We start from the raw sequence: 23747 nt of genomic DNA on the forward strand, positions 1-23747 counted from the left end.
GTCTAATCTATGATCCCACTCCCAAAATGCTGAGTGCTAGGCCTGAGTACCACATGTTATCACATGGTATATCTTGGTCAGGGAAAATAAGGCCCGCTGTGGCCGAGAGGTTAGGTGTCCAGCCACTTTAAAACTAGCCCTCCACCTCTTGGCTGCAATTCGAAACCTTCGTGGGGCAGTTACCAGGTACTGACCGCAGGCCGGTGGATTTTCTCTGGGTACTCCGGCTTTCCTCCACCTCCAAAACCCGGCACGTCCTTAAATGACACTGCTGTTAGCAGGATCGTTAAACAAAAACAAACCAAAAATGGATCAGGGAACAGAATCCAAAGAATTCTTCAAAGTATTTCCGATCTTCCAGAGTTACTTCCCCTCTTTCATTCTTCAGATGGTAAAGTGATCAGCTTGACAGCCGATGGCCCCGGGACCGAGATATCCTCATAGGGTTTGAACTCTCTAATGAATACCAAATGTTAGGCAGTGGGATATACTGTAGGGATGTAAGAAACAGCTCATCAGTACTAGTCGAAAAGGTGCCTTGTTAGTAGTGATTTCTATTGTGCTTTCAGGTAGAATGTTGTCATGATGAGCACAATTGATTATTAGCTTCAGAGCACTCTTTAATAAAATATGGATTTCAAGTTGCACATGTGGCAGGGGAGATGTCTCAATAGTTTTATTCACCATTTATTCCAAAATAGTTGTTCCTCTTATGGTACCCCTGTGAGTTTCCTCTAAATCTTAAACATGTAATTGTTCTTGACATTTTAAGATTTTTGGACAATTATAAGATGTCCTATTTAATGAACCCCATTCCTGGTGCATGCTATGAGTATACATGTATATACAGTATATATGCATGTCTTATGTTAAATTTAACTGGCTTTGTTCTCTCGTATTATAATCTGTTGGTGAACAACATGTCTAGTAGAGATCACAGGTTTGGAAAATCGCTATTTTTTACATGAATATATACATGTATTCATTGCAATTTTCACCTATCTCATAATTTGATTACCGATACTTACATTTTTTCTTGGCATATATGACTGATAAAGTAAGCATTATGTTTAATATGAAAATTATTTCCCTTAAATCTATATGTATTTTGTAGATTTTTTTCTGAGGTAAAAAGCATAATACAATGTTGTGTAACTACTTCTGTTTCTGTAATTCAGAGTTTGCAGATGTACACATAGGAATTAATGATCATCATAATAGTTACATGTATTAGTATTAGTCAAACTGATAACTGTAACATGTTTTAAATTCTTGACTACAGATTTTAAAAGCCCCTTTTACAAACCTAGCTTTTTACATGTATATGCAAAATATAAAGGTAGATATCAAAATGATTTGAAAAAAAAACAACAACAGAAGTGTAACATATATCATACAATTATTTTTTTATTTTTTTATTCAAAACAGATAAATATTGTATTGGCCTAAATCTGAATGCCAGCCTTGCTTGAGCAAAAGCATTTTGTTTTTGTATTCATGGTTAAAGAAATTAATGGAAAAAAGTAATCAGTATGTTTAAGAAATATTATACGTGTACCTGGTTAGATATTCTTTCTATAATTTAGCATTTGAATTCTGACTAATATTATTTCCCTTTTTCTTTCTTGTTTAAATGATGGTAGATAAATATAGACTTTCTTGCGCCAATGTGAAAAAGCTTGCTGACAAATTACTAGACTCTAAAAATGTATTTTGTTTGTTTTGAATAGGTGATTGCCCTTAAAGAGAGGAGTCCTAATGTTGCTGGTGTGGTAAGTAGGTCGTAATAATCAATCATAATTTTAAGTTTGTAGACAAATTAAGACAATTGGTGGCCTAGATAATGCACTTACAATTCACCAATCCACAGGATTTTAATTCCCTGGTCAGATATGAAAAAGTTACCTATGGGTTACCTGCCCTATTGTGTTTTTAGGTTTTCTCTAGATTCCACAGCAAGACCATATCATCATGCTCCAAGTACTTGCCCAGCGTTGATTTATAAAAGAATCATAAAACTTGTTTCCCGATTGTTGTCACACACAGTACAGGTAACCATGATCAGGTTTACTTGTTACAGGTAACCATGATCAGGTTTACTTGTTACAGGTCACACACAGTACAGGTAACCATGGTCAGGTTTACTTGTTACAGGTCACACACAGTACAGGTAACTATGGTCTGGTTTACTCGTTACAAGTCACACACAGTACAGGTAACCATGGTGAGGTTTACTTGTTATATGTCGCACACATTACAGGTAACCATGGTCTGGTTTTCTTGTTACAGGTCACACAGAGTACAGGTTACCATGGTCAGGTTTACTTGTTACAGGTCACACAAAGTAAAGGTTACATGGTCAGGTTTACTTGTTAAGGTCACAACAGTACAGGTAACCATGGTCAGGTTTACTTGTTACAGGTCACACACAGTACAGGTAACCATGGTCAGGTTTACTTGTTATATGTCACACACAGTACAGGTAACCATTGTCAGGTTTACTTGTTATATGTCACACACAGTACAGGTAACTATGGTCAGGTTTACTTGTTAATGGTAACCATGGCCAGGTTTACTTGTTACAGATAACCATGGTCAGGTTTACTTGTTATATGTCACACACAGTACAGGTAACCATGGTAAGGTTTACTTGTTACAGATAACCATGGTCAGGTTTACTTGTTATATGTCACACACAGTACAGGTAACCATGGTAAGGTTTACTTGTTACAGGTCACACAAATTACAGGTAACCATGGTCAGGTTTACTTGTTACAGGTCACATACAGTACAGGTAACCATGGTCAGGTTAACTTGTTACAGGTCACACACAGTACAGGTAACAAAGGTTAGGTTTACTTGTTACAGGTAACCATGGTCAGGTTTACTTGTTACAGGTCACACACAGTACAGGTAACCATGGTCAGGTTTACTTGTTATAAGTCACACACACTAAAGGTAACCATGGTCAGGTTTACTTGTTATATGTCACACACAGTACAGGTAACCATGGTCTGGTTTACTTGTTATAAGTCACACACACTAAAGGTAACCATGGTCAGGTTTACTTGTTATATGTCACACACAGTACAGGTAACCATTGTCAGGTTTACTTGTTATATGTCACACACAGTACAGGTAACTATGGTCAGGTTTACTTGTTATATGTCACACACAGTACAGGTAACCATGGTCAAGTTTACTTGTTACAGGTCACACACAGTACAGGTAACCATGGTCAGGTTTACTTGTTATAGGTAACACACATTACAGGTAACCATGGTCAGGTTTACTTGTTACAGGTCACACACATTACAGGTAACCATGGTCAGGTTTACTTGTTATAGGTAACACACAGTACAGGTAACCATGGTCAGGTTTACTGGTTAAAGGTCACATACAGTACAGGTAACCATGGTCAGGTTTACTTGTTACAGGTAACCATGGTCTGGTTTACTTGTTACAGGTCACACACAGTACAGGTAACCATGGTCAGGTTTACTTGTTACAGGTCACACACAGTACAGGTAACCATGGTCAGGTTTACTTGTTATAAGTCACACACAGTACAGGTAACCATGTCAGGTTACTTGTTACAGGTCACACACAGTACAGGTAACCATGGTCAGGTTTACTGGTTAAAGGTCACATACAGTACAGGTAACCATGGTCAGGTATACTGTTATATGTCACACATAGTACAGGTAACCATGGTCAGGTTTACTTGTTACAGGTCACACACAGTACAGGTAACCATGGTCAGGTTTACTTGTTACAGGTCACACACAGTACAGGTAACCAATGGTCGGTTTACTTGTTATAAGTCACACACAGTACAGGTAACCATGGTCAGGTTTACTTGTTACAGGTCACACACAGTACAGGTAACCATGGTCAGGTTTACTGGTTAAAGGTCACATACAGTACAGGTAACCATGGTCAGGTTACTTGTTATATGTCACACACAGTACAGGTAACCATGGTCAGGTTTACTTGTTACAGGCTCACACACAGTACAGGTAACCATGGTCAGGTTTACTTGTTACAGGTCACACACAGTACAGGTAACCATGGTCAGGTTTACTTGTTATATGTCACACACAGTACAGGTAACCATGGTGAGATTTATTTGTTACAGGTCACACACAGTACAGGAGGTAACCATGGTCTGGTTTACTTGTACAGGCCACCAAGGTCATGTTTACTTGTTACAGGTCACACACATACAGGTAATCATTGTCAGGTTTACTTGTTACAGGTTACTAAGTTCTGGTTTACTTGTTACAGCGTAACCAAGGTCAGGTTACTTGTGTTTACAGGTCACACACATTACAGGTAACTATGGTCTGGTTTGCTTGTTACAGGTCACACACAGTACAGGTAACAAAGCTTAGGTTTACTTGTTACAGGTAACCAAGGTTAGGTTTACTTGTTACAGGTCACACACAGTACATGTAACCATGGTCAGGTTTACTTGTTATAGGTAACACACATTACAGGTAACCATGGTCAGGTTTACTTGTTATATGTCACACACAGTACAGGTAACCATGGTCTGGTTTACTTGTTACAGGTCACACACAGTACAGGTAACCAAGGTCAGGTTTACTTTTTATATGTCACACATAGTACAAGTAACCATGGTCAGGTGAACTTGTTACAGGTCACACACAGTACAGGTAACTATGGTATGGTTTACTTGTTATATGTCACACACAGTACAGGTAACCATGGTGAGATTTATTGTTACAGGTCACACACAGTACAGGAGGTAACCATGGTCTGGTTACTTGTTACAGGCCACCAAGGTCATGTTTACTTGTTACAGGTCACACACATTACAGGTAATCATTGTCAGGTTTACTTGTTACAGGTAACTAAGTTCTGGTTTACTTGTTACAGCGTAACCAAGGTCAGGTTTACTTGTTACAGGTCACACACATTACAGGTAACTATGGTCTGGTTTGCTTGTTACAGGTCACACACAGTACAGGTAACAAAGGTTAGGTTTACTTGTTACAGGTAACCAAGGTTAGGTTTACTTGTTACAGGTCACACACAGTACATGTAACCATGGTCAGGTTTACTTGTTATAGGTAACACACATTACAGGTAACCATGGTCAGGTTTACTTGTTACAGGTAACCATGATCAGGTTTACTTGTTATATGTCACACACAGTACAGGTAACCATGGTCAGGTTTACTTGTTACAGGTCACACACAGTACAGGTAACCATGGTCAGGCATTGGCCTGGGCAGCAAGCACTGTAGGCCTCGGTTGTGCAGTCATTGTTCCTCGGGACACCCCACAGGTCAAGAAGGATGCCATCACAAACTATGGAGCAGAACTGGTCTTGTGTGAACCTACCCCACAGTCCAGGTAAGTATGTCATCACCTCAATTCAAGGCATCAGTATTTGTTCCTGTGTATCATGGCACAATATTGAAGTTAGTACATCTTCTGTACATTTGTATGCCTGACAAAAATTTTATGTTAGAACATTTTGAATTAAAATATATCTGATTTGTTTGGCTTTTATATTTCAGACAGGAGACATGTGACAAAATCGCTAAAGAGCGGGGATTGGAATTTATACCCCCTTTTGATCATCATGATGTCATTGCAGGTCAGGTAAGGTCACAACATTTGAATCATTGTTTTATAAATGATATAATACATGTATTGGATACTTTCGTATATTAGCCTTTGGTTATTGCTATGTTCCTGTTGCAAAGTGGTAGATCAAGACTAAGTGTTACCCCTGTAGCAAACTTTGCAGTGTTTGTTATGCAGTCATTATTTGTGATGGGATGCTAATAGTTTGTGCGGATGTTCTTTTGGGATTAAACATTAACGGTGTACACTTAATATGAAATTGCAAATTGTAAAAGCAAACACAAATCCTCAGTCCAAGAAGGTCAAGTCTTCAAAGATCATTAAAATCATTGTGTCGTTCTATAGGGAACCATAGCTATGGAACTGCTGAAGCAGGCACCAGATCTTGATGCCATTCTTGTTCCTGTCAGTGGAGGTGGCATGTCATCTGGTATAGCCATTGCTGCAAAAGCCATCAAACCAGGCATCAAAAGTGAGTTATTTTTGTATCTTGTATATTATATAGCTAGCCATCGAATCAGACATCAAAACTGAGTAGTTTTTGACACAAACGTAAGTTTGAGTCTATGTCAGCGCTTTTGAGGTGTAGCTGACAAAATCTACGATGCCCTCTGGCGGATACTGCCTTGGCCAATCTAACCGTTGCTTTACAGTAACTCCGTAATGCTATGCAGTAAATATTTGTAAATATCGTAAATATTCACGATAAAAAATGACATACAGTGAAGTTCAGCTATTAAAAAAAGACCTTTTGTTTTGTTGTATTTTAGAAGCTGACAGGACAATGTGGGTTTTTTTTTGGCATTTTCGTTCGCTCTGACACAACTTCCACTGCCACTTCACAATCATATTCTATCGCAAAAAAAAATAATAGTCCCGTGACTTACGGAGTCAAATGCAACACTGCAGTTTCGTTAGATATATGACAAAACAACAGAACCTCACAAATAGATAGTTTTCAAAGTATTTAATTTAAGTATGTTCTGTCGATGATACGTAAGAATATTTTTCCGCGTTGAACGCATTAGATTTCACGCGGAATGATACAATCGACTTTTCGCTGGCGCCATATTGCTGCTTACCTGTGACCCGGAAGAAAAATCTACTAACATCACGCTGAATTTTCATCATCGACATCTATGTGTTTTTTTTCTTTGGTGGCATGTTACTGAATGGGTTATAATATTGATAAAGTTTCGTCGGAATATCGTTGTTATTTTGTACATTGAAAATCACTCATCCAGCATCCGATTTTGTCCGCCATCTTTCAGTAATATAATGTAAACAATAATAAAAGCAAGAGTAGGTGATCAAACCCAATTTTGAGTCAAAGTTGGGTTTGATCACCTACTCTTGCTTTTATTATTGTTTACATTACTGAAAAATGGTGTTTGACTGTCATTTTCTCACTGAAATATTAACTTGCATGTGATTGATGTAGTCTGCAGATGGTTAGATTATATAGATGTTTTTTTACGAAAGAAAAAAGTTGTCTATTCATCATGACAATATCACAACAACGGCAGTCGAGTACCATACGCATGTTTGCAAATAAAAAGTTAAATAAATTCTCACTGAATAGGGTTTCGAAAAGGCAAATGGACTTGTGAATATTAATATTGACTTCGGATCTATTGATTATATCCTACGTAATGCACATGAAGTTTTTCGTTTACAGAACGCGTACCGCATTAACGTGGCTGTCTGCATGCAGATGTAGACGTCACTGAAAATTTCATCTCTAATTATAGCGACTGATTCTTTTTTTCTAATATTCGTGATGGTTTAAAAAAAAAATGATCTATCATTATCATTTGAAATATTACATAACAGTCGAAGCATATTATAAAAAAGAAAGGGGTCTACGATGTACATCTACATAGACCTTTATTATGTTTGGTGGAGTTTTGAACGCTTCAGGGACGGTTAAAGGGCAGTAACTCTTTAGAAAACACCATTTTTCATGGAAATGTACTGATTGCTAAATTTAACCAGAGATATTTAAAGAAATTTAACCAGAGATATTTAAAGGCAGTGGAAATGTTATATTCCTACATCTGCGGTTTTTTCTGTCTTAAATCATTTCAGCTTCTGAATTAAATTAACCTTTAAACTAATGCACAGTAAAGTATTGATAAATCAATGCAAATAATTTATTATAACTTAGATTTATTATTATTATTTAATCTTTTTTTCTTTACAACACTAGTACATATTATTTGAGAAGAACAGCAAAAATTTCTAAGTTCATTATTCTTCTAAACAACAAAAATGTGTAAAACTTGTTTGTGTTATTGTGCATATATCCTATTGTGAAATAACTTGGCATGATTAAGATAATAGTATTGTCTTGATGGCTGTTACATACTATATCATAGGTTGAGTTAAATAATTATTTTCTTCTTATCAATTATGGTCAATGGTGAAAACACATTTTTTTCATTTTAATTGTTAAGTCGGTTTAATGTTCAAATTCAGATTAATTTAATTAAAGCAACTATTAATAATGTATATATGTGTTAACTTTTCTGACAAAGTCTTCAAGTAACCTGATTATATTTGACAGAGAATCAAAATGAATAATTTTGTTGTTAAGAATAGTGGGCTTAGCCATTTACAACTGTTTAGATTCTACTTAATAAGGTTTGATTTTTAACATTTTTGGCAAATTTATCTTATCAATATCCAATTTAGTTTTAAAGATAAGCAGTACTTCCATATTTATGAAAATAAAAATTACTTCAGTGTTCTAATAATTTAAACACATGAACAATTGAAAGAAATACATTTGTATGAAAAGCATTCATAATGGACTTTGAAGAATGCTACTACATGTACAGTTCATCCAGTTTGGGCATTCGAACTACATTTTCATCTGACAGATGCTGCAGATTAAAAAAAAACTCTGATTTTGAAATCGATGATATCAATACATATAGCTACATTCACATCTCACTAACATTAATTAACATGATATATATACCATACATATATATATGTATCGTGCAGTTACAGTTATGTATATGGTACATATACTATTGCGGAGAAAAACAAAATTCCACTTCAAATTGATTTGAACTGTACATGTGAATGAATGTGTTTTTGTTGTATAGATTATTTGTAGCTACACAGTATGGAGTGTAAACATATAACGTAGAGTGCTATATGAAAATCATGTTCACTTTAATGAGCGATTAAGAAACTGTCTCAAGTCTGAGCTGATATGAGCATCTAATTCTAAGTTTTGAATATAGTGCTTAGTTTAATGTGGCCGTTGTGATGGTATACCCTGCCCTGTCTACATCCGCATTCTACGCCTCCAGAGTCTGTTTATCAGACCCAGGTGTTTTTAACCCACCATCTGATGATGCTATTCAAATCGCCCTGCGTCCGTGGTCCGTCCGTCCCTCCATCCGTAAACAATTCTTGTTATCGCTATTTCTCAAAGTACTGAAGGAATCTTCTAAAATTTCATATATAGGTTTCTCTTGGTTTCTAGTTATGCATATTGCATTTTGAGACTTATCGGAAAACAATATGGCCGACAGGCAGCCATCTTAGGTTTTGACAATTGAAGTTTGTTATTGCTATTTCTCAGAAAGCACTGAATTGATCTTTCTCAAATTTCATATGTAGGTTCCTCTTGGTGCTTACATTAGTTATGTATATTGCATTTTGAGACCAATCGGAAAACAATATGGCCGACAGGCAGCCATCTTGGATTTAGACAATTGAAGTTTGTTATCGCTATTTCTCAGAAAGTGCTGAAGGGATCTTTCTCAAATTTTATATGTAGGTTCCCCTCGGTGCCTAGTTATGGATATTGCATTTTGAGACTAATCGGAAAACAACATGGTCAACAGGCAGCCATATTGTATTTTGACAATTGAAGTTTGTTATCGCTATTTTACAGAAGGTACTGAAGGGATAGAACAATCTGCCACAAAATATCATTCAAAACCTTGACATAACATCATTCAAACCAGGGCTCACACACACGATAAAATCCTAAAACAATCACACAAGTGTTTTTAACCTGAGCTCTGATCTAAAAGCTGGTAGCTAGATGGGGCGCTACATCAAATGTATAAATATCTTTTCAATGGCTAATGATAATGATAATTTGTGAAGCGCTCAAAAGTTTGAAAAGAAAGGCCTCATTAATTTTACAGGTAATCTAGGACCTTCATATTACATCTACAACTACGTATACATTAACCCATTGAAGATGTCAAATAAGATTACCTGAGTACCTATTCTGACAATTAGCTGCCAAGACGCACTTGCAATCAAAAGTAGATATGAATTTCTTTTCTTGCCAATATTTTGTCCTAGTCCTAATCAGGTATTGGTGATGTTCCATACAAAGTTGACCATGTCCCCACTAAACAAAAGCAGTTAAAATAATTTGTTTTCGTTTGTGTCTTCAGTACTTTCAGTACTTTGATTGTATCTTATATACTGTATAGCTAGCCATCAAACCTGACATTGAAAGTGAGGGATCGATACTCCCACCTTTAATTTATAGCTAGCCATCAAATCAGACATTGAAAAATAACCATCATTTTGTAAACCAAAAATTTAATTGAATGACTTTCTGACCTTGTGTAGATATATGTAAAACCAGGCATCGAAATTGGGTATTTCTTCAACAAACATTTACAAGTCATCAAAAATTTAATAACTTTTGAACTCTAAGAAATTGTATTTTGACTGCACCAGGTTTTCAATACTGATCAATATTATTTAATGGTATATTTTTAGTGTACAAGTGACCTGATCATAGACCAGAATGACATCAATGACCGCTCACTACCAGTAATTAATCATTATAATAACAAGTGCTTTGTTTGAATGATAGAGTGAATTATTTCCTTTCTGTTTGTAGTATTTCTTGTGGAGGCTGAAGGCAAGATGTGTGAGAAGTCACTGAGAGCAGGTACATGTAAACTTAGTCTAGTGATTAGTTCAATATGTAATTAGTTCAATATGTTCAATATGTAATTAGTTCAATATGTAATTAGTTCAATAGGTAATTAGTCTAATATGTAATTAGTTCAATATATAATTAGTTAAATATGTAATTAGTTCAATTTGCGATTAGTTCAATATGTAATTAGTCCAATATGTAATTAGTTCAATATGTAATTAGTTCAATATGTAGTTCAAAAGATGCAAATCTTCATTAAGTAATGGGTTAATATGTACAGCATCAGACAGTACAAGTAAGTGATTAAGATCCTAAGTGTGTTTCGATCCCTTCTCAGGACGGTTCGTCAGGAAGCGGAGAGCACAGATTATCGTGTGCTGGTTGTTGTGCCCTTAGGAACACACTAAGCAAAATATGCAAAAGATGGCATGCTATATGCTTCCTATATGTTGTTTATTTGAAATGGCCATCGTCTTGTATTCCAGTTTCCACCCCCTGTGTGCTTCCATTCTGGTCACCATATCACTGGTGTTGTTGATCTGAGTGTAATGGATGTGAATGACCTGGGGTTATTGAACTGTGTCTAATTGTAACCCTGTATTCATATATAATCTACACGCTATAGCTCTTATCCATTATATTCAGAACATGACAACTCGTCCACTGAAAGGCAGAAAGGCCATCCAAACATAGAAGTGAAATGATGTATTATAATAATTTAAAACTATACGTACAGTGTATTACATGTATATGAATACAGTGAAACCTAACTTTACGGATCATTGACTTTAATGAAATCCTATAACATCTAATCTATTTAACAGAACAGCTATATGCTTCAGTGTCTTTACGGACACTGACTTTACTGACACACTGTCATATCCGACACATTGACTGGGTGACAGTAAAGTCAGATTTCACTGTATATATATTTTAATCATAGTTACATATTCCTCTAGAATAATTCTTTATAAATGCATGACAAGTCAATGAAATCAAACTAATATTTGTAATAAGGTATGTTTAACTTTTTTATCTCTGCATGCAAATAATATACACGTAATAACTATCACAGAAATGGTAAAATGATAGTGGTTTTTTAATCATGTGTCAATGCTAATTCAGCTTGAGAAAATTTCCCTTTACCTATTTTGGTAGATTGTGTGTAAGCCATAGTTACGTAGGGAAAGCTATATACTTTTGCCAGGGTAGGGACTGCTTTGAAGTGTCTATTTTTAACATTTGGATTCTTGATATTTTGTTACTAAACCAAAAAAGACCTAATTTTGACTCTCAAAAACATAATCTACAGAAAATACAGATGCTCTAAAACATAATCATTGCTAAAATCTGTCATTCAAACCTAATTGTCTACATGTTTGGACTTACCTCTAATCGTTGTGCTACAAGTTGTTGTTATGTGTAGCAGACGCAGAACCATATAAAATGATGTTGTCATGCACATTTTTGGGAAATCCCCTTCTACACATACATGTATGTGTACAAATAGGGTTGCTTTTACCTCTCTTGATAAATACAATCTTATACTCATGTCAGTGTATCATGGAGTTTTAATATATCATTAAGTGCTACTGAAATATTAAATTTTTGAACTCATTTAGAGTCTAAATAAATTCCTTATCAATTTTACACTCATGTGAGATTCTTTTCATTAAAAAATCATATATAAAAATCTACAATTTCAAACTTTATGTTTCTCTAGATTTGACTGAAGTTTCACGATCGTGTTTCTCCATCTGATGTCAATTAATACCATCATAAAGATTGCATTGCGTATATAACACTATCAACTGCCTTTTTTACCCTGCTGTCTCTGTTTGGTGATATGGAATTACACTAACACTTGTCCGTATATATGCTTGTATATGTATAGGTGAACGACTCTGGCCTAACCCTCCACGATTTCTTAACACAATCGCTGACGGGATCAGGATGCAACATCTAGGTCACCTAACATGGCCAATACTCTTAGAACTAGCAGAAAAAGATGTATTTTCTCTAGTAAGTTTTCCGCTAAGTACTGACTTTAATGATATCCTTTGATCAGGTGAAAGGCTGTGGCCAAACCCTCCGCAGTTTGTTGATACCATCGCAGATGCCATACGAACACAACAGCTTGGTCATGTGACCTTTCCAATATTGCTTAAGCATGCTGAAAAAGATGTCTTCACTACTGTAAGTGGATATACAGTATAACAGTAGGAGAAGTCCTGATTCCATATTATTCTGCTCTTAAATGTTTTCCATTTAAAATATTATAGTACATTCATTACAATCTTCAGATAATTGGATCCTCAATTCTCATTGATCACATGAAGGTTAATACTTTGAGATATTAACTTAATATTTCTATTTTTAGAAACACTGAGTCAATATTGCATTTATGACATAATGATATTATTTTTGGATACTTGTAAATAATATTATCATTTTGGTGCCCTCAAATTCTAAAATGTAAATGAATTTAAATAGATCAGGATAATGATGAATTGTCTTCCCTACAGTACTGGTAATTGCTGTAGAAACAATATACAGAAACAGCCATAAATTTGATTAGATTGTTACTATGTTTAATTTCTTTATCATTTTGTAAAGCCAAAGCCCTAGACTGCAATGATACAAAGAGAAATGCATAAAAGACATAGGACAGGTTTGCTTTTAATTGATTACATTATTTATTATTTACTTAAGTTAAGTACCATATTTATACTCAAATAAGCCCCCTCCCCTAGTGTAAAAGTTAAGTACCATATTTATCCACAAATAAGCTCCCTCCCCTAGTGTAAAAGTTAAGTACTATATGTATCCTCAAATAAGCCCCTCCCCTAGTGTAAAAGTTAAGTACCATATTTATACTCAAATAAGCTCCCTCCCCTAGTGTAAAATTTAAGTACCATATTTATCCACAAATAAGCTCCCTCCTGTAGTGTAAAAGTTAAGTACCATATTTATCCACAAATAAGCACCCTCTCCTAGTGTAAAAGTTAAGTACCATATTTTTCCACAAATAAGCACCCTCCCCTAGTGTAAAAGTTAAGTACCATATTTATCCACAAATAAGCACCCTCTCCTAGTGTAAAAGTTAAGTAGCATATTTATCCACAAATAAGCACCCTCTCCTAGTGTAAAAGTTAAGTATCATATTTATCCACAAATAAGCACCCTCCCCTAGTGCAAAAGTTAAGTACCATATTTATCCACAAATAAGCACCCTCTCCTAGTGTAAAAGTTAAGTACTATATGTATCCTCAAATAAGCCCCCTCCCCCTAGTGTAAAAGTTAAGTACCATATTTATACTCAAATAAGCCCCCTCCCCTAGTGTAAAGTTAAGTACCATATTTATCCACAAATAAGCTCCCTCCCCTAGTGTAAAAGTTAAGTACTATATGTATCCTCAAATAAGCCCTCCCCTAGTGTAAAAGTTAAGTACCATATTTATACTCAAAATAGCTCCCTCCCTAGTGTAAAAGTTAAGTACCATATTTATCCACAAATAAGCTCCCTCCCTAGTGTAAAAGTTAAGTACCATATTTTTCCACAAATAAGCACCCTCTCCTAGTGTAAAAGTTAAGTACCATATTTTTCCACAAATAAGCACCCTCTCCTAGTGTAAAAGTTAAGTACCATATTTTCCACAAATAAGCACCCTCCCCTAGTGTAAAAGTTAAGTACCATATTTTCCACAAATAAGCACCCTCCTCCTAGTGTAAAAGTTAAGTAGCATATTTATCCACAAATAAGCACCCTCTCCTAGTGTAAAAGTTAAGTATCATATTTATCCACAAATAAGCACCCTCTCCTAGTGTAAAAGTTAAGTATCATATTTATCCACAAATAAGCACCCTCCCCTAGTGCAAAAGTTAAGTACCATATTTATCCACAAATAAGCACCCTCTCCTAGTGTAAAAGTTAAGTATCATATTTATACTCAAATAAGCATCCTCTCTTAGTGTAAAAGTTAAGTACCATATTATCCACAAATAAACACCCCTCAAAACATGTCCTCTCCCTTAGTGTAAGAATTTTGTACCATATTTATCCTCAACTAATCCCCCCTCCCCTAGCATAAAAAAATTCAGCATTGAAGTTTGGGAAGTGCTTATTTGTGAACCACTTTTAGCTTGCTATTTGAAAATTGATGATCCCTAGCAAAGATATGAAGGGGGCTTATTTGTGGACAGGGAGGTTGTTTTGGGGAAAACTTTTTCCAGTAACTCATAAAGCAATGCTATTCAATCCAGCGACTTTTGCTTTTTTTTAGGGACTTACATAATATATTTTGTGATATCTATTTTTATCAACTACAATGTTTATAGTAGAGATAGGAAATCAGGTCTTGGATATAATACAATTGAGAATCACTTTATTTTGTCAATGTGTCCAGTCAACTAGATGAATACGGAAATATGTACATCTGGACATGGGCTCCCACAGCTGTTTTTGTATGTAGAAAATAACTTAAAGGCAACTGGATATAATTGGGAAATGTTTCTTATTTTTCAGAGTGATGAAGACATGATTAAGGGAATGAAGTTTGCATTTCAAAGGATGAAGGTAAATACTCACTTTCTACTCCAACAATGTTAGAGGATTACATAGCAAGGAACTTACATCGGATGCCTTGTCACAGTCCGATAATAAATTGTCCAACCAGCACTCTATTATAATTTAAGATTAGTGTACATTCTAATATTTGCTATTTAGAGAATGATTAATATCTTTATTTAATTCAAAATTTTTTTTTTTCTCTGAAAACAGCACCACCCACAAAACATCATGTCATCACAATACAGTATTATAACCATCACGTCAAAACCAGATACATTGTAACCTTGTGAATTTTGTTGCACATTTCAAGCACCATTGAATGTTTGTCTTGTTCACTACAATTTGCAGTATTTGACAACAGCTAAATTAAGTCTGGGTATAAAATAAATTTCACTCTGTTCATGATGTACTCTGAGAATTAATGCATGTGAATGAAATATGTTTAAGTGTAATACACAGCAAATTTGATGTCCTACATATGCACTTCAAAATTTTTAACCTTGGGCTTAGATTTCTCCCTACACCAGACTCTAGACATTTTGACAGTATTCAGTATGGGGCATGGGTCTGCACAATGTGAAAAAAATCTTCTTGAATAGTTGAGATTGCCATTATTTTGCTGATTTCAGTAAAAAATATGGATAATTCCTCCCAGAAGTCTCATTTTGTGACAAACACACCCATAGCCATGACAGCCTATCATTTACTGTTGTATTTTGTTTATATTCTAGTTGGTGATTGAAGCAGCCTCTGGAGCTGCTGTGGCAGCAGCCATGTCTGAAAAGCTTGCTGGCATGGACAAGGAGATGAAAAACATAGGTGTTATCCTGTGTGGTGGCAATGTGGATATAGAAAAGTTACCTTGGTACTAGATGTGAATTGTACCACAGGTATTACCCAGGATATTTTAGATATACACGGGGTACTACCAAGGGTATTACACAGGGTATTTTCAAATGTTCCCAGGGTATTACCCAGGATAGTTAAGATTTTCAAATGTTCCCAGGGTATTACCCAGGTTATTTTTTTAGATTTACCAAAGGTATTACCCAGGTTATTTTTAGATGTACCAGGGTATTACCCAGGTTATTTTTAGATGTACCAGGGTATTACCAGGTTATTTTTAGATGTACCCAGGGTATTTTTAGTTTTACCCATGGTATTACCCAGGGTATTTTTCAGATGTACCAGGGTATTACCCAGGGTATTTTTAGATGTACCAGTGTATTACCAGGTTATTTTTAGATGTACCCAGGGTATTTTTAGTTTTACCCATGGTATTACCCAGGGTATTTTTCAGATGTACCCAGGGTATTACCAAGGGTATTTTTATATGTACCCAGGGTATTTTTCAGATGTACCCAGGTTTTTTTTTCCCAGGATATTTTTAGATGCACAGAGGGTATTTCCCAAGACATTTTTAGATGTACCCAGGGTATTACCAAGGGTATTTTTTAGATGTACCCTGGGTATTACCCAGGTTATTTTTAGATGTACCCAGGGTATTACCAAGGGTATTTTTAGATGTACCCAGGGTATTACCAAGGGTACTTTTAGATGTACACAGGGTATTACCAAGGGTACTTTTAGATGTACACAGGGTATTACCAAGGGTGCGTTTAGATGTACCCAGGGTATTAACGAGGGTAATTTCAGATGTACCTTGGGTATATTTAGATGTACCCAGGATATTTTTAGATATGTATGTTTTCTGTGCTTTAATATGTACCAGGTTGTTTATCAATTAGTTCAACATGCACATATCATTGTTGTGAATCTGTTCAAATCAACAGGTTGTTCATGTTAACATATTGAATCTTACCACATTTTAATTTGTTCTTGCCACAGTTAAAATCTTTACATGTCGGCATTTTAAATCTACATTCCAGCATTTTGAATTTGTACTTGTCAATGTTTCGAATATGTAAATTGTCTTTTCAGAAGATTTCAGATCAACTGTCAAATAATCGGCCTATTTAGTTTAATTTTACTAATTTTTTGTAAAGGCTATGGTGCTACTGATCCAATTAATTTTCTCATTAATCAATTTTCAGGATCTTTACCTATATATCTTTTGATGGTATATGAGTTCTCTTAACATTCACTTGCAATTGTATACAAAGATAAAAATGTTTGCGGTGATTAATTTTTTCCGACCGTCCTGAAAGCTAAAACATTGGAAAAAACACTCAACGAGTATTTACTGATTGAGTGTTTACAATAACATTTAAAGATTGTGTGTTTCATGTTGATTTTTTCTTCCTCACATTAATATTAACGTTCTTTGACTTTTGAAATACAAAAAGGAAAATACATTGTGTTTTACATTTTGTTTAAATGCCTAATATTTACCTGTATAAAGGTCACAATAATTATATAATTCAAATGACAGTAAGTTTTCTGAATGTTTCACAATATTGATTAGAATAAGCGATTATTTTATATAAACAATACTTGTACAGTATTCTTAATTTATGTGCTAAAATTTGGGAGGGAGTGGAAAGCAGTTTCAGAGACCCACGGTTTTGGTACAAGTAGTTCAAAGGGAACAACACATCGTAAAAGTATTTTTATTTCTGGTGAATTGATTTAAGGTGTTGTGACCTCACCAGCTATCAAATATGAAAACATATTAAGTGAAGAAATACTGAAAAATGAGACCTTTGTAATGGATGTGGCCCCCAGCCCTCCTACAAAGATAATTCTGGAATAGCCCTCAAAATAGTGACATTAAATTTGTGATACAAATGTGCATGTTTATGGTTGTTTTGATATAGAATTATTTTTTGATAAATTTAATTTTCTTTATATAATTGGTGATTCCATTGTATTGTATTACAATATTATAATATATAACGGTTTAATTATGAATAAATAGCCAGTATTAATTGATGTAATTACTATTAAGTAATATTTGTGCAATATCTATCAGGTGCTTCACTCTTGTGTGAATATTAGGAAATACATTGATATGTACAGTGTATTAAATTACATTATTGTATAGCCAATATTTTTATAAAGAGTTATATTGTACATACTTGCGGTGATTTCTTTAATGCCAAAGTGTGATATGTGCAGTAACAAAGTTCGTAATAAATTACATTATTGTACAGCCAAGATTTGTACAGTTCTATTGCACATATTTGTGGTGATTTCTCCTATGTCAAAGTGTGAATTGAAAAGCACGCCTGTATAATATACATCATCAGTGTGCCTTTGATGTCATAACTATGATGTCATACCAATATGATTGTACAGGTGTCGTGTTATTGAACAAGAAAATCCACAGCAAGCCATTGTTCTTCCGAATTCCGACTGACGTTTACATAGAATATGTATGTAGTTCTGTGGTCAACTAGGCCACAGCTGAAATATACATTAAACTACAAACCAAGTTACTATAAAACAATCTAGGCTGAAGACTAACAAGGTGAATTTGAGTAAGGTTAATGACATTTTATTGACATTAAGCTACAAATATATTTTCACTATAATGACAATTTCAGATGACAACTATATAGATATGTTTACCAGGTACATTGTATATACATTACAACATGTTAGATTTCTTTCTCTACATACATCTACCGATATTGGCTTGATATAGGATGACGGACGGCTAAGTTTGTTCAAAGGAATGGCATTTGACCCACATTCAAGGTCACAGGAGTAAAAAAAAAATGTGCTGAAATCCTCAGACGACGTCATCTGAATAACTAAAAGGCACATGGATTAAATCTCCTTATAAAGTAGATTGGGCTTCGCTTCTTCCATAAGTGGCAAAGGTGAGCATTGTCATTGAATGGTCTCGTATTTGGCACGAGAACTTCGGTATTGCAGTAATAATGTAACAATTGGGTAGTTCATGAGGAGTAGAATTTTGTCATGAACGATGAGGAGAACTTTGCCAAACAAGATGCGTACTGTCATGGCGAAAGATTTGAAACAAAATACCTACTCATATCTTAAGAGATGGCCGCTCAGCAATATATGCAGCTTTGCATAACGCATGACTGCATTGTGGTACTTCTTATCAGTTCTGTAACTCTCTGGTTGGTTGTGGTTTGCCGTTCAAAATGGTTTCACAGATATTATTAGGTATTTTTGAAAGTACTTTGTGTGGGATAGGGATTTACATAAACATTTGTTACTCTACGATAGGAAGTGGGTGGTTGAATCCGATTTTTCCATTTAGCCAGTACGTTGTCATTGATCCTTTCCCCTGAAATAGATCAACAATATATGCTTAGTTTGTGGCAGGAAACATTTACGGTCGATTTCTCTGTAATATATACATGTATTGTTGTCGAGATCGGGAGACATGAAAGGATGAACTTCACGTGATGATGCTATGTTGTGAATAGGAATTACAGAAAATCTGCAAAATAATCTTGATCGATGACAACCAAAATCTAACGAGGATTTTGACTTTACTTTCCTATGGTTTTCCATATTTTTGGCCTCTGCACTCGCCTCTAAAGTCCTAAAGGATGAAACTGACTGCATGGTAAAATTATTTGAAACTATTATTATACTACTAAATTCATGCTTAAAGAAATTATCCACGTGTGTAACAATACATAGCGAAAGATAAACTGTAATAAATCATTAAGAAGTTCTTGGATGACAAGAGTTTAAACGGTCACAAGGATCTGCTCTTCGTTCAGGTTTCAGTCACGTTGAAGTCTCGGTTCGATCTTGCATAAAACGTTTTTGTAATGTATAACAACTTTATAGTAAGATTGTATCTGAATTGATTTTTATGTCAGATGATTTTTTTTGGAAGAATTTCAAAAAATGGTTCATTTGGCGGTCATTTTGAAAAGTGCTGTTTCTAGCATTTTGGGCAAGGCTCAAGTTTCACATTTTTGGACTTGTTTACCTAAAACCGTTATTGAGTTGGCAATTTTTAATTATTGTAATTCATTTTTTGCTGTCAAACTGCAATGTTGAATTCAATGAAAATAGTAAACAACAAAGTTTTGCATTTTATTTTCACATTTTAGTGTAACTGGAGCACTTAAAAATATTTTCCCGAAAAACTAAAAAATAACATATTAGTTCAGGACAAATATTAAACGCACTGACCCCAAATTTTTGTATTAGTTTTAGAAAGAAAAACCTTTTCCCAATTGATCTGCAAAATATCTTAGAGTTTGTCAGCCGAACGTTTTATTTTGAGCGTTAAATCTAGCGAAAATGGTAAAAAAAATAGGGTATTTTATACTTCAGAATTTAGGGTTAGGGGTTACATAAATTGCTATTTTGATTAAAATAATTGGCTAGATCAATTTAACTTCTTAATTTAAAAGAGTATGTTAGTTTTGTCAATTCCAACAATATTCATACATATCTGATGATACATTTTTAAGATATTGCTTTGATTTGTTGTGTGCATGGTCAAAACAGCAGAATTCACGTAAAATCACATATAATGTCAAATTCTAACCTTTGATTAACAATATCTCAAAAACGAGCACACCGTCATATGCTTTTTAATATCTCTGTATTCTACCCTTTAAATTGAGGTATCACATTTAAAAAGTTAGAAGTCAGAACATTTTGGATTTTCACCAAAGCAGATCCTTAATCAAGAGAGCTGTGACTAAGCGAAGAAACTATATCAAAAATGATTTTTAAGATAACGGTTATCATAAATTTGTCATGGACCCAATAACGTTTTTAATTTGTTTTTCATAAGGAAAAAAAATGTTGTCATAATGTTGAAATGCATTATCATTTCTTATGGTAGAAATTGTGACGTTAAGAAGCTGTTAACTACACATATACGAGATTCAATACCTTGATAGGGATATCTCCCCTAAGGTTGATGTGATAAACTCCAAATGTTTCCAGGGCTTCCTTTGTCACACTACTGATGTGGATCCTTTTAGCTGTAATAGAATTCGACCAATGTCCTCCTTTCACTTAATAAAGTCATAGGGTAAATAATATTCTTGTGAAAAGTATAATAAATAATAGATGAATTAAAAATATCTTAAATTGTTATGTTTTTACTCTCATAATTTTAGTTAGATATATTGACAATTGTTTTCCGTAAACTCATAATTATCTTACCTATAATACTTACCGATTTTCAACATACATGAATAACATTTAATGCGTTTTAGTCAAGGTAAAAGAGACTTTCATATTTTTTCATTGTATATTATACAGTTATATCAATTAAAACGGACGATGTGTTTGTGAGGGCGCATATCTTAGATCCTATGCGTTTAACACCCCCTCCCCAATACTAAAGTAGAATCCGATCATTACAAAATGATAAATCAGGATCGATAAAAAGCCTACTCGAGGTTGCAAACTGATGATATACCAATGGAGAAAATATTCTGTATGACACGAAAACTTTTAATCAAAGAATCTCTAAACATTGAGTTGTGAATTATAAATTGATACATAATATTGAATCTACTCTCCATAAATGTATGCTTACATTCTGAGTGTTGCTTCTTTGTTTAAACAAACCAAGTAAAAACAACAAATATTTCACCATGAGAACATTATGACTACAGTATCGTTTCACGTGATGATTTTCATCTCATTACATCAGTTAAATGTTAATACGCCTGAAAATAGTCCCTTTTCATTTCCGTTAATTGTGTTTTCTTTGCCATATATTCACATAAAAAATCATCAAATTTAACAAGAATTATTGTATTTGATGTTATTTTATGTCTTTTTGTTTTGAATAAAAAGCAAAGAAAAAGTAAATGAGATAAACGACTGGAAACTGCGAAGCGGAAGGACACGGTAAACGATAGTGCATTGGCGGGATCACCAGCTGGCTGTTCCATTAATTTAGCATTTTTTCGTATATGGTTATCAAAAGTTAGACATTTTAAAATGAATCTTCTCTTTATGTGTTTTATTCTTAATCACCCTAATGTTAATATATGAATTGAGTTTTTTTTCCATTTTCATGGCTGCTATGAAATAAGACATGGCATCCTTACTAAAATGAAGGCTTGGTTTATTTTCAAGAGTTAGAGAGAGGTATAATATAAGGCCCGAATCATTCATTATAATTGACTACTTTTAAGGTACATGTGTATGTATTTGTTTTGGTGTATACAATTGTGTTTTAATTTAAACATTAACGCAATGATGAATTAATGGCGCCTTGACAATTCTAGCCGTAACCATTTATTATTCTGTAAGTACACCTTCCTGATATATTTTCTAGGCATTGGGAATTACCCTGATAATAAAAGAAATATGTGCAAACTGCAGCTAGCGCAATCATAATCTACTGGAATGTTTTCAGTGCGAACTATTGGGTGAAGTTTTATTCTTTATGCAAACGAAACACCTAAATATATATAATACTAATTCATGTATTAGGTTACTTGATATACGTCATGAACTCAACATTTGTCAATATCTAGTACCCTCTCTATTTGGTTGTTTATTTGGTGTTGACAATACTGAGCATAAAATGTATTTTAAGTGATATAAAGAAAAGAACCTTCTCCATTGGATTCCATTCTTGATGCAGTGTTGACAGTATCTCCAAAAAGGCAATATCGAGGCATGGTCAACCCAACAACTCCTACAAAAAATAAAGAAATTACTAGACTTTCATCTGGTCATCTAAATACTCCATGATGTCTTTTTAAAATGTTTCGAGAAACTTCAGAATCAATTGCGAATAATATATGAAGATAGCCCCACTCTCCTCGGGTCCAAACATCAGACTTGATACACGAAAAATCCCCTGTCAAAATGACAAACGTACGGCGTTGGGGACAGAAAGTCGGGCTAGTATTGCTGCAACAAGAAACAATTTCATTACATGAAATGCAAAGGACAATATTATGTTTTTTATTAGCATAAAAAGAACAAACACATTACAACTAATATAGATATTCTTTTTTTTATAAATCCAAGTCCGTTTTTTTTTTTGCGTTTTCGGTCCTTGAACAGCTAGGTTCAATTTGAGGCCGGGTCTCCTTGTAGTAGATGGTGAATACATTTCTAAACACTATATAGGAGGCCCGTAGTATGCAATCCAGAGCAATAAGGGTAAAGTGTCTTACCTGAAGACAAAACCACGACAACACATCAGCCCGTTTCTCAGCTTCCTTGGAAACACAATCCGCCACTAGTAGGGTAAGTCTAACCGACTTCGCAACCCATTAATTTATATGAAACATCAAGCAACAGACTTACCTGCACAGCACATTCCTGAGTGAAGGCCTATGCGCACTCTAGTCTCATCGTTAGGTCGATGTCTTTGACGGAACGTCATAACCGCACTCAGTATAGTAAGTGACATGTCAGCTATTTGAGCGGAGTGACTGTTACCTCCCTTGCGGGAGAGTCCTCCAACAACCATATAGGCATCCCCGATCGTCTCAACCTGTTGAGAAATTGTTCGATAACTTTGATTTCACTTACAAGAATTTGACGCATTCTTATGGCAAGCCAAGTTATCATTTATTCGCGGAGCTACATGTATGTTGATCCAGTATTTTACCAAATTATACAAGATATCTTATATGTTTATAAAATATTTTATTTAAAGTTTATAAGATATCTTAATATATCTTATAAAGAACGAGACTCTCGTGAGAGCGGCAAAACCTAAAAGTTCCAGAATGACTG

At 34.6% G+C, this 23747-nt stretch overlaps 2 protein-coding genes across 2 annotated transcripts; one reads left to right on the top strand and one right to left on the bottom strand.

Annotated features, from left to right (window-relative positions):
* The first annotated feature begins 307 nt into the window (after positions 1-307).
* LOC117320129 (serine racemase-like) lies at positions 308-18257 on the top strand. Its single transcript, XM_033874798.1, has 9 exons — positions 308-391; positions 1731-1772; positions 5216-5382; positions 5550-5634; positions 5965-6091; positions 10508-10558; positions 12618-12745; positions 15075-15125; positions 15851-18257. The coding sequence occupies exons 1-9, from the start codon at positions 308-310 to the stop codon at positions 15989-15991; spliced, it is 876 nt and encodes a 291-aa protein (XP_033730689.1). The 3' UTR covers positions 15992-18257.
* A 303-nt stretch (positions 18258-18560) lies between these two features.
* LOC117320128 (atrial natriuretic peptide receptor 2-like) lies at positions 18561-23502 on the bottom strand (the record flags this gene model as incomplete). Its single annotated transcript, XM_033874797.1, has 4 exons — positions 18561-19341; positions 20922-21013; positions 22609-22692; positions 23313-23502. Coding segments are annotated over 4 exons (441 nt in total), but the record flags the coding sequence as incomplete, so codon positions are not given.
* Between the last annotated feature and the right edge of the window lie 245 nt (positions 23503-23747).

Source organism: Pecten maximus, unplaced genomic scaffold (genome assembly GCF_902652985.1).
Source record: "Pecten maximus unplaced genomic scaffold, xPecMax1.1, whole genome shotgun sequence".
Lineage (NCBI taxonomy): Eukaryota > Metazoa > Mollusca > Bivalvia > Pectinida > Pectinidae > Pecten > Pecten maximus.

Excerpts from the sequence above, each read along its gene's own strand:
- LOC117320129 (XM_033874798.1), top strand. The coding sequence starts at position 308 with ATGGATCAGGGAACAGAATCCAAAGAATTCTTCAAAGTATTTCCGATC. Across the intron at positions 392-1,730 it reads CCTCTTTCATTCTTCAGATG|GTGATTGCCCTTAAAGAGAG; the intron begins GTAAAGTGATCA and ends TGTTTTGAATAG. Across the intron at positions 5,635-5,964 it reads ATGATGTCATTGCAGGTCAG|GGAACCATAGCTATGGAACT; the intron begins GTAAGGTCACAA and ends GTCGTTCTATAG.